The sequence below is a fragment of the Acipenser ruthenus genome, chromosome 41 (genome assembly GCF_902713425.1).
Source record: "Acipenser ruthenus chromosome 41, fAciRut3.2 maternal haplotype, whole genome shotgun sequence".
NCBI classification, from domain to species: domain Eukaryota; kingdom Metazoa; phylum Chordata; class Actinopteri; order Acipenseriformes; family Acipenseridae; genus Acipenser; species Acipenser ruthenus.
In genome coordinates, this window is record NC_081229.1 from 8,065,032 (window position 1) to 8,077,630 (window position 12,599).

Genomic DNA, 12,599 nt, shown 5'->3' on the forward strand with positions numbered 1-12,599 from the left:
TCATTACATTTAGATTTGAATACAACACAAAACAGACACATATAAACAGCATCATTACATTTAGATTTGAATACAACACAGAACAGCCACATATAAAACCACTGGCTTCAGTACTCCCTGCAGGGCAGGTTTGAGGCACAGAGTCTGAACTGTTCCCTTCCACTAAGAAAAATGAAGAGCGCTCCCTCCTAACAAGGAGACGGGTTTACGGTACAGGCTCACACAGCGGCTTCACTGCGGAATACAAACCTGTCATGTGACCGAGGCAGCTCATAAAAGCTTCAGTGACGTATTAAAAGGGTGCCTGCTGCAGACATGGCGTCGTTTCAAAGAGAATAACAACAACAAACGTCTGCAGTTAAAAAACCGACCGAGCCCCGCAGGGTTGTATTTAATATATTTAAATGTTGTTGGGAACCCGTTGACAAGGCGTGGATGATAAAAAAGTAAGCTACATTTAGTTTCTCATTTTAGTGGAGTTGTTTGCGACGCTCTTGTGTTAACAAGGCAATGCTCATTCAAACCCGTTCCAGCACAGGCTTGTGATATTCCCGCTATGGGTGACCAGATTTCCAAAGCTCAAAACCGGGACACACTGTTAAATCATTCATAAGACTACTTTGACCATTTAAATATTGCCTATTTGATAGTTATTTTAAAATACCCATCCGCTCACTTTTTAAATATTATCTCCCTTTTGTTTTAAGCAGCTAGTAATGTCAGCGCGTTGTTGATGTGGTTTAACCTGCTGAACTCGGATGCTTGCAACCTCTCGATGCTCTCCTAGTGTCTGGGATAAATCCCGACTGAACTGAACAGATACTGTACGAAACTACACGTGATTGTAGATTCATATTGAATATAAACTACATGAAAACGCATTGCGCGCTGAGAAATAAGCACGTCTGTCTGTGTTAATCACTTTATAAAACAATGTTCTTGATTACAATAGTACTTTTTAAAAATGTTATTTTGTTTTCACTGCAGATGCCATAAACTAAATGATACTGACGCGGTTGTTTTACGTTATTTTGTTGTTTTAAGTATTTAGAGTGTGTCGCGCTACAGGAAGTGGCTGAAAACCAGTGTAGGTGCAGAAAGTGGTACCAAAACTTGACCTGTGTACCGTAAAAAAAAATGATCCACTGTCTCTATAAACAAGACAAACTGTAGATCACACACAGAATCCTACATGTTTACAATGTTAGATAACACAATGTGTTGCTCATCAGTTAGTCACATGCATTTGCTGAATTGTGAAAAAAAAAAGATATTAAAAAGATCTTTAAGTCCAAACTCAGTACATCGTACCTTTTAAGACGGGCATTAACTTGTTTTCTGAGCTTAATCATTCGCTATGAGACCCTCCCTAAGGAATGAGCACAGCAGCTGGGACATGCACATTTCAACTGCAGTTCATTTGCCATGTATACTTTTTAAAAGTTCACTTACAACCGTATTTTCAATAAAATGCACAGTACTTTTACATTTCTGGTACTTTTCATTGTACTGTAATTTAAATTTGATTGCAGTGTCACTGTAACTTTGATAAAAACTCACAGTACCTGATAAAAATAATTACTGATGGTACATTTTTTTTGCTGGTTCCTTGAAATTCATATTAATGAGAGTTGACTATATACAGTGCCTATAGAAAGTCTACACCCCCTTGAACTTTTTTCACATTTTGTTGTGTCAGTGCCTCAGAGTTTCATGTATTTCAATTAGGATTTTTTCCACTTATCTCAACACCATACTCCACACTGTTAAGGGGAAAAAAGGTTTTATTGAGAAAAAGATTATATATTAAAAATGCAAAACTGAAAGATCATAATTGGATAATTCTCCACCCCGTGAGTTAATACTTGGTTAATACTTCGTACTTCGTATAGGAGGCTGTGTGGTCTAGTGGTTAAAGAGAACGGCTTGTAACCAGGAGGTCCCTGGTTCAAATCCCACCTTAGCCACTGACTCATTGTGTGACCCTGAGCAAGTCACTTAACCTCCTTGTGCTCCGTCTTTCGGGTGAGATGTAATTGTAAGTGACTCTGCAGCTGATGCATAGTTCACACACCCTAGTCTGTAAGTTGCCTTGGATAAAGGCGTCTGCTAAATAAACAAATAATAATAAAAGCACCTTTGGCAGCAATTACAGCTGTGAGTCTGTTGGGATACCAACTTAGATTTGGCAATATTTGACCATTCTTCTTTACAAAACTGTTAAAGCTCTGTCAAGTTCCTTGGGGAGCGTTGATGGACATCAATCTTCAAGTAATGCTGGATTTAGGTCGGGGCTCTGACTGGGCCACTCAAGGACATTTACCTTTTTGTTCCTTAGTCACTCCAGTGTAGATTTGGCTGTGTGCTTTGGGTCATTGTCATGCTGAAAGGTGAACTTCCGTCCCAGCATCAGCTTTCTTGCAGAGGGCAGCAGGTTTTCCTCAAGGACTTCTCTGTACTTTGCTCCATTCATTTTCCCTTCTATCCTGACAAGTGCCCCAGCCCCTGCCGAAGAGAAACATCCCCATAACATGATGCTGCCACCACCATGCTTCACAGTAGGGATGGTGTTCTTTGGGTGATGCACCATGTTGGGTTTGCGCCAAACATAACGCTTTGCATTTAGGCCAAAAAGTTCCATTTTAGACCACCAAACTTTTTGCCACATGGCTACAGAATCTCCTGTGTGTTTTTTTGCATACTTCAAAACTGGATTCAAGGTGGGCTTTCTTGAATAATGGCTTCCTTCTTGCCACCCTACCATACAGTGCTTGGGATATTGTTGTCACATGCACACTTTGACCAGTCTTGGCAGTAAAAGCCTGTAGCTCTTGCAAAGTTGCCATTGGCTTCTTTGTAGCCTCTCTGATCAGTCTCCTTCTTGCTCGGTCATCCAGTTTGGAGGGATGGCCTGATCTAGGCAGGGTCTTGGTGATGCCATACACCTTCCACTTCTTAATAATCGTCTTGACAGTGCTCCAAGGGATATTCAAGGCCTTTGATATTTTTTTATACCCATCCCCTGATTTGTGCCTTTCAACAACTTTGTCCCAGAGTTCTTTTGAAAGCTCCATGGTGCTCATGGTTGAGTCTTTGCTTTGAAATGCACTACCCAGCAGAGGGAACCTACAGGAACTGCTGAATTTATCCTGAAATCATGTGAATCACTACAATTTAACACAGGTGGAGGCCACTTAACTTGGTGTGTGATTTTGAAGGCGATTGGTTACACCTGAGCTAATTTAGGATTGCTATTACAAGGGGGGTAGACACTTATCCACCCAAGCTATTTCAGTTTTTATTTTTAATTAATTTTCTACAAATTTCTAGAACATTTTTTTCACTTGGAAGTTGTGGGGTAGGATGTGTAGATCAATGAAAAAAAAAACTATTTTAATGCATTTTAATTCCAGGCTATAAGGCAACAAAAGGTGAAAAATTTGAAAGGGGGTGTAGACTTTCTATAGGCACTGTACATAATATATAAAAAAGTAACTATCACAAAACTGCACTGGTAAACCTGTCAGGCAGGTTCAAAAGCTAGTTGACTGGCAGAGACTGAAGCCGCTCGTCAGTTTGACTGGCAGCGATAGGTCTGTGACGGGCCTCTAGACCCCGCCCTTTAAAGGCACAGCCAATCGAATGAGTGCGTGATTGGGCAGTTCCAGGCTTGTTAACAAAGCAAGTCTGCGATGGAGGGAGGATTTGTTTATTTCCTTTTCATGCATGATTCTGATTGGCTGCCTCGTGTGTTCGTCGACATGAAAGCACAATGCAAAGTCTAGTCTAGATCTGCCAGCCTGGTCTTATGGAAGTCTTCTCTCTCCTATCTGTTCAGTACAAATGCTTTCATTCACAGAAACACTGTATATAGAATGTGTCCCTTAGTTGACCTGCGATGGACTGGCGTCCCGTCCAGGGTGTAGCCCCGTCTTGCACCCCTGTGTCTGCCGGGTCAGGCTCTGGCTCACCGCGATCCTCTATAGGATTAAGTGGTTACAGATATGGATGGACTATATAGAATGGTTAAATAAATTGAGTAAACTTTTTCAACAGATAAAATCCTATGATATAATAAACTTCCTATTGCAAGAAGTTCTGTGTTCCTTCAATAGTAAAGCCACTCCTGCTGTTAAGGCCAGATTGCATTTGTCCATTGAATGCTCTTCATAACACTGTATTTAAATAAATCAATGATTTTCTTTTTTTGGCAGCTATCAAACAGAATCCTGTCTGCTGCCATGGACAGTGTGAAGATGGAATCTGTCCAGATTAAAGAGGAGTTCCTTGAACCTGAACCTGTCCCCATTAGAGTGGAGTTCTCTGGGCTGGCTTCCCTCCCTATTAAACAGGAGCTCTGTGAGATGCAATGTGACAGCAGTCAGCCAGAGGACTCTGAGATTAAAGCTGAGCATAATGAACTGGAGATCCCCCAGACAGAAGAACCCCTTCCTGTTAAACAAGAAGAGGTGCTGGAAACTGTCTGTATTAAACAGGAGCCCCCTGAAATAGAGTTTGAGCACATGGAACCAGTGAAGGAAGAATCTGAGGACTTCAAACCAAACATCCCTGAGCTGGAGCCTGTACGCCTGCGGGAGTGTAGCGTGGTGCTGGAGAGAATCTGCGTGAGAGAGCAAGGCGCTGGAGAGGAAGGCTCTCCCAACAGCATGCAAGGAGGTGGAAAGGAAGACGGGCGCTCCCATTCAGAATGCAGTATAGCAGGTGAGTGACTCCCAGTAGCTGTGACATTGTCATTCTAGATTATGTGAAATCCACAGTGTGGTGGAGAGGGAGGGAGCATATTGGTTAGATTGCTTTAAAACCTGTCCAATCAGAATACTGATCTAAAAATGACTAAACTATTTGAACAGTTAAAAATCAACTGTGTTACTGTACATACACAGTGTAATAAACACAGTAATGCTACAGCAAACTCTTCACCTGTTATTATCACAAGCCTGTTTAACCCATTCCCATAGAAAGACCTTCACGTTCTCGTACTGTACCTGTATGAGGATTCAGGTGCTTTCTGCTGCATTCAGGGTCTCTCACTGTTAGCTCTTTTGAGTTGGTGTTTTGTTCATCTTTTCTTTCAAGAGTTCGCTCGCTGTGTGGACGGTTAGACATGTATTTGCTGTTCAACAACTGCACAATTCAGAATGGAGCCGGCTGGACATGGTAGTGTATACACAACATCAGGCAGAAGGGACAGATTCCAGAATAGCCAGGTTCTGGATTGTAGAGGGGATCACACCATTCATTTCAATAGGGATTTGATCAGGACCCCAAAATCATACCGAATTAGAATGCTGGTTTGTAGAGGGGCTGGATTAGACAGGGCTCTACAGCTATGGACAAAAGCTTTGCATCTCCTACAATTGTAGGATTGAGGCATAATAAAAAAATATCTAAACATCATTTAGACCTTTTATTTAGCATCATATAATCAAAGAAACTACTAAATTAAATTGCAAATGTCTACCAGAAGCCCGAACAGTAGCACGGTATTCTATGTTCGATTTGGAAATGTCACATTGTAATATATAAGGAGCAAAAAATAATAATAAAAAAAAGTAATAACAGTAGTTGTAATAACAACAAGAACAATACACATACAATAGTTTATTTAGAATAAATAAAACAGGAAAATAATGCTAAATAGTCAAACATGCCTTATAGAGACAAGAGAATTTCATTTTAGCTAATTGGATACGCCAGACTATAAAAATGTGTTTTTAATTGAGATTTAAAATCAAGAACCGAGGGAGCTTCCTTTACAGCACTGGGCAGCTCATTCGAGGGAGCTTCCTTTACAGCACTGGGCAGCTCATTCGAGGGAGCTTCCCTTACAGCACTGGGCAGCTCATTCGAGAGAGCTTCCCTTACAGCACTGGGCAGCTCATTCGAGAGAGCTTCCCTTACAGCACTGGGCAGCTCATTTGAGAGAGCTTCCCTTACAGTACTGGGCAGCTCATTCGAGGGAGCTTCCCTTACAGCACTGGGCAGCTCATTCGAGAGAGCTTCCCTTACAGCACTGGGCAGCTCATTCGAGGGAGCTTCCCTTACAGCACTGGGCAGCTCATTCGAGGGAGCTTCCCTTACAGCACTGGGCAGCTCATTCGAGAGAGCTTCCCTTACAGCACTGGGCAGCTCATTCGAGGGAGCTTCCCTTACAGCACTGGGCAGCTCATTCGAGGGAGCTTCCCTTACAGCACTGGGCAGCTCATTCCAGAATGTCGAGCAGTCTAGCAGAAGCATCTACCACCTGAGGGTTTTTTTTCTGAATAATGGGTTTAGAAAATAACCTGGCATCCTCAGATCGGAGTGACCAATTAGGGAGACATGATGTCAAAAGATCTTTAAGGTCTAAATAGAGCAAGGCCATTTACAGCCTTATAGATTAACACCTTAAAATCCTAAAGCCAGGAAGCCAGTGTAGGGATGCCAACACAGGAGTGATATGATCTCATCTCTTCGTCCCAGTTAAATCTCTTGCAGCAGCATTTTGTACAAGTTGCACACGAGGTATCACATTGCTATCAGTACCAATTCAAAGAACTATTACAATAATCAATTCTTGACGATATAAAAGCATGCATCATCGCTCAGCATCATGTCTGGAAAATGTTCTGGCAATGTTTCTTAAATGGGGGGAAAAATGTATATATTTTTTGTAACATTTCTAATGTGTGCCTCAGATGAGAGGCCTGGGTCAAAAATGACACCTACGTTTTTTTATTTTCTATTGCTGCTGTAACATCTGTACAAAGACAGTCGAGCACAAAATCACACAAGTGTATATTCTTGTATTGTTTCTGAGGTCCCAATATCAGCAGTTCTGTTTTGTCTGAATTTAGCATTTGGAAGTTTTCAAACATTCAATTTTTGATGTCAGCAAGACAGGTTTTCAAAATATTAGCAGCAGACCCACCACCTTGCTTGAGGGAAAGGTGAAGCTGAGCATCATCAGCATAGCAATGAAAATGAACTCCACGTCTACGAATAATATTACCCAAGGGTAGCAGGTAAAGAGAAAACAGAAATGGGCCAAGAATCGAACCCTGGGGGACCCCACATGTAACCTTTGACAAAAAAGAGGTCTCCTCCTCAATTTTAACAAACTGAAACCTGTTAGAGAGAGAGGACTGGAACCAGGACAGGACAGGACCTGACAGTCCCATCTGTAACAGGGCGAGCAGCCCTGTACAGGGTTTGTTTATTTTAGAAAGGGGTCTCCCCCTCTGCCCCTGTGTTATTTTGTATTGTTTATTTGTTTTATTATATTTAAATGTATGACGGCGAGGCGCTGCATATTTTGTTTTGTTAGTGATGGCGTAGCCAAATGTTTTGTTTTTGTTTAGTAGCGTGGATGGGAAGCCCCATTTAAAAACTCGTGCAGAAGGTGGCCATTTCCCGAATTAATTAGGTGATTTAATTTGTTGCTAATTGGGAGATGGTCACCTGTTATAAAAGCCTGCAGCTCTCGGCACTCAGGGTGGTGTTGGAAGGAGAGAGAGAGCGAGAGTGGAGAGAACTGAGAGGGAGAAACGTAAACAGTAAAACGGATAGGAACATTGAAGGCGATAGCCCAGCCTGACCTATTCAGTGTGTATTTTTGTGTTTGTGATTTTGTTCTGTTTGACTATTTGTTTTGCTCTGTGGGCACAGTTTCTTTTTGTTTAGACTTTTGATTTATTTTTGCTGGAATAAAAACGGCACAGCCTTTACCTGCAGTACTTCCCTGGTGTCAGTATTTTTTCCTTCCTGCTTCTGCCTGACGTCACCGCCCAGTCACCCTGGCACACCATCATATTTTAATTCCCATCGTAATTAAAACAGAGTGATCAACGATGTCAAAAGCTGCACTTAAATCCAGTAAAACAGGAACCGAAGACGAGCCCACGTCAGAGGACCACAACACATCACTTACCCCTCGAATTAGTGCCGTCTCAGTGCTGTGATACCACCTGAAACCAGACTGAAATTTTTCAGCAATGTTCTGTGCAGCAAGAAATCTGTTAAGGTGCTCCGCCACCACTCTCTCTAGCACCTTGGATAAGAAAGGAGGATTGGGTACAGGCCTGTAGTTATTAAACACATTGGGATCGAGGGTGGGCTTCTTGAGCAAAGGTTTTATTACTGCTGTCTTGAAAGAATTAGGAACAATACCTGATGAAAGAGAGCTGATAACAATATTTAAAATGGTGCTATTTATTTTTGGATAGTCTTCTTTTCAAAGTGTAGTAGGAATGGGATCTAATGTACCTGATGTGGGTTTTATGTTTTTCTTTTTCTTTAATTTGGAATCGCCAATTATTTTTTAAAATTTTTTTAAAAAATTTTTTTCACCCCGTTTTCTCTCCAATTTGAAATGTCTAATTTCAAGCCCGCTCACCGCTGCAACCCCTGCGCTGACTCGGGAGAGACGAAAACGAACACACGCGTCCTCCGATATGTGTCGTCAGCCGTCCGCTTCTTTTCACTCTGCAGGCCCCCCATGCAGCCACCTCAGAGCTACAGCGTAGGAGGAGCACCTCTTGCAGGCAGATTTTGTGGATTTGTTTTTGTTGTGGACTGAAAGATAAATCTTGGGCTATTCTTATGATCAGAATAATAGACTGATCTAGCTAGAGACAAGGCAGCCTGTACTTTGAAAGATTATCTTTCCAAGTTAGATAATGTACCTGAAGTCCTGTAGCTCTCATCTGTGTTCTAGTTTGCGACTCATACGTTTGTGTGTATGTGTTGTATCATTGAACCAAGGAGATAATCTTTTTGTAGATAGTTCCTTCAGTTTATAGGGTGCAGTAGTATCCAAGGTGATTGTTAGAGTGGCATTACAGTTATCTACCAACTCTCCGACCGCTCCAGAGTGAGCACAATCTAAAACAGACAAACTTCCAGGATCTTTTTAGAAGTTTATAAATTTAGAGATCTAGTTTTAATACTGGATGGTGGCTGTTTCATAGAGTCGGGAAATAACATTTCAAAGACAACCGCATAGGTGTCTGAAATTGTTAGATCATTGATGGACAGATTCTGAATAGTTAGACCACAAGAGATAACCAAGTCTAATGTATGGCCATGAATATGAGTAGGACCAGTAACATGTTGAATGAAACCCAAGGACTCAAGCAATGCCAGAAAATCTCTATCAAGAGGGTCTCCAGCGACATCAACACGTACATTAAAATCACCTAAAAGCAACATCCTCTCATGTTTAACAATAAATGTTGGGATTCAATTACAGAAATAAGAAATCTTTTTTTTCTAAACAAAAAACACAGGGCAGGATGTTCAGAAGGCTGTAAATGCTAACTCCAGTGTTAATCAGAAATTCTGTATGTAGCATTGATTTTGGCATTTTCACGTGGTTGTTATGTCTATTTCATTATTAAATAATTGTGCTAATGTTCCAGAATTGTGTTAATATCTTAATGAGCAGGGCTTCTTGAGACTATTTCTTTTGTTTGTGTGGGAATTTAAAAGCAAATCCATGTTGATATAATTTATCAGAAGTTAATTTCCACTTGGAAAAGGAGGGTTTTAATTAATAAAAGAGAATATAACTCGCCTTGAAACAAAATTTAACAGACTGCAGCTGTGATACCGGTGATACAGAGAGAGAGTGTACAGGACCAGGGTTAATTTCTTACAGACTACCTCAATAATTCAATATTTGCAGTTATGAAAATATTTTAGCCTTTTCTATACCTGTGGTTATGAATGATATTTATTCACTTGTTTTAATCATGTGTAACCTCACGGAACATGTGTTGTATTGCTAAAATGATATTCTGTTATTTGCACCCAGTGTAATGTTACCACTGTACCAAGAAATGATCACTGCAGCTGAACTCTGCATACGTACAATACATGACAGCTGAGCTCCACTGTAGATTTTTTTTGAATTATACAAATAGAAACCTAAGAGTAAATAATGAGATCTTGACATAGGAAACAGCGTATTAGATATTTTAATAAAGTTTCCTGGGGTGATTGTGGATTTGCTTGGCTTTTAACACCTGTGTCTAATCCGCACAAGAACAGGTGTATGAGGACACACAGATCCACTAGGAATGTGATCGAGATCATTCACGTGGATTTTGCCTAAACATATTTGTAATGTTGTCACATACTTTAATCCACTTCACCACCTAGCCACATGCCCTAAGCCTACAAGCAGTCCCTCTGACTTTCTTTCCTGTTCATATTTTCCAGGTTCCAGTCCAGCAGCTAAAGCGAGTGCGGGCAGTGGAGAATATCCTGACTGTGGGAAAGGTTTCACCCAGTTAGGAAACCTGAAAACAAACCAGCGAATTCACACTGGAGAGAAACTGTATCGCTGCTCTGACTGTGGGAAGAGTTTCAGTCATTCAGGACACCTGAAAACACACCAGCGAATTCACACAGGAGAGAAACCGTATCACTGCTCTGACTGTGGGAAGAGTTTCAGTGTGTTACAAAACCTGAAAACACACCAGCGAATTCACACTGGAGAGAAACCGTATCTCTGCACTGACTGTGGGAAGAGTTTCAGTGTGGTAGAAAATCTGAAAAGACACCAGAGAATTCACGCAGGAGATAAACCGTATCACTGTTCTGACTGTGGGAAGAGTTTCAGTCAGTCAGCACACCTGAAAATACACCAGAGAATTCACACTGGAGAGAAACCGTATCTTTGCACTAACTGTAGGAAGAGTTTCAATGTGTTACAAAATCTGAAAAGACACCAGAGAATTCACGCAGGAGATAAACCGTGTCACTGTTCTGACTGTGGGAAGAGTTTCAGTCAGTCAGCACACCTGAAAATACACCAGAGAATTCACACTGGAGAGAAGCCATATCTCTGCTCTGACTGTGGGAAGAGTTTCAGACAGTCAGAAACTCTAAGAAAACACGAACGCATGCACACTAGAGAGAAACCATTTAGCTGCTTTGACTGTGGGATGAGTTTCAGTCACACACAATCCCTGAAAGCACACCAGCAAATTCACACAGGAGACAAACCCTAGGAACCATGTTCAGGAGAAACCGATAACTCAGTGTGGGGAATGAGTTTCAGGGTTTAGCATTTAAACTGCATTAACTTGAAAATTAATACATTGATGGGAACGAGTATCCCGACCCCGGTATGTAGCATCCCAGAGACAAGACTGCACCGTCCTTACTGGACAACCGCCTGGAGGGTTTGACTTGTAAATTCATCATGATTCTAAAACTAATAAATGATAGTGTCCCATAATGCACCTGGATTCTGTGGGAGAAATTCGTAGTTGTAATTGAATGTACCATAACATGACATTTCACTTCTTAACCCTATGAGACTTGAGATGCTGTGATGTTAATGAAGTTTGTCTTTCCCCTTCCTCCCCCCAAAACAGCCTAAATCTGCTTCAAAGGACTAGATATCAGTAACAGGGTCGTAAAGATTTCAATTGGGGAATGGTTTAGATTCCCTGCTGTGCTGACCTGCCAGTCTTGTCTAAACAAACAAGCTGATTATTATCTTTCCAGTAAGAATGTCTGTCTGAAAGCCAATCTACAACTTTCTTCCTATAAAGGGTTAAGAAGTGCGTCACCTGGTGGATATGAGGTGCCGTGACACTCCCATGAAATGACTGAAACTGGTTCAAATATAGTTTGATGAAATGAGTCACAATTTAACTGATTAACCCTTTGCGGCCCATTTATTCAGCACGTCTCAGGCGCGTCAGGTCCAATTTATTTTCACACACGCAGTTTATTTTAGACGCGCTGTTTAAAAGTATTTTTTTCACAGTAAAACAGTTTTGAAAGGCACTGCATATCAACAGGACACTCAGTACTGCATCTCCAGCACCGCCCCACCCCTTGTTCGCTGTATTTTTCACATACCTCTTCATAGTCGTGCATATTGATAAATCATCTCCTGATCACTCGTTTTATCACCAAACTCCTCAATAATGCGATCCAAGTCATTATTTTATTACTGTTGTGACAGAGATCGAATGAGTCTTAGTGTTAGATCTCCCTTTCGACCTGTGAGAGCACGGTGTACGAGGAACAGAGTACCCTTAATGAAATGGCACGACAATTTATTCCGTAGGGTAGATGGAAGTCGGTCAGTTCGGAAGGGGGCGGAGCTATGGCACCCGAGCTCAGTGACCCAGACGGTAAGCGGCGTGGCATCCGAGGACTGGAGGAGCGGATGCGCTCGTTAACCTCGGGGTCATGGGCAAGGGTATAAATAGGGGGCATGGCTTGAGTGATCTGTTCCTTTGCATATGGTTAAATTATATGACCAAGAAGGAGCCCGTTTGTGAGATCGACCGTGAGTGTTTTGTGTCTGTGTTCTAACACTGTGTGTCTTGTGTGTTGTTGTCTCACTAAAGATTACTGAGCACGATCCGGAGCTGCAGCCGCAGGCCAGCGACAAACCCGGACTTCACCACTCACCTTTTCACTACTGGAACTGTCTTTTGTTTTGCACCTTTTAGCACTTAAATCACGCACTGTCTTTGTGTTTGTGTTTAGTGTGGGTGTCGGAACGGGACTTTGGGGTTGCGGGTCAAACCCGTAGGATTATAACGAGAAGTGATACACGCCGCTGTATCACT

At 41.7% G+C, this 12,599-nt stretch overlaps 1 protein-coding gene across 1 annotated transcript; it reads left to right on the forward strand.

Moving 5' to 3' along the window:
• The first annotated feature begins 290 nt into the window (after window positions 1-290).
• On the forward strand, window positions 291-12,111 carry LOC117434222 (zinc finger protein OZF-like). The gene is made up of 3 exons (XM_059011071.1): window positions 291-446; window positions 4,215-4,722; window positions 10,222-12,111. The coding sequence occupies exons 2-3, from the start codon at window positions 4,242-4,244 to the stop codon at window positions 11,013-11,015; spliced, it is 1,275 nt and encodes a 424-aa protein (XP_058867054.1). The 5' UTR covers window positions 291-446; window positions 4,215-4,241; the 3' UTR covers window positions 11,016-12,111.
• Window positions 12,112-12,599: the final 488 nt, after the last annotated feature.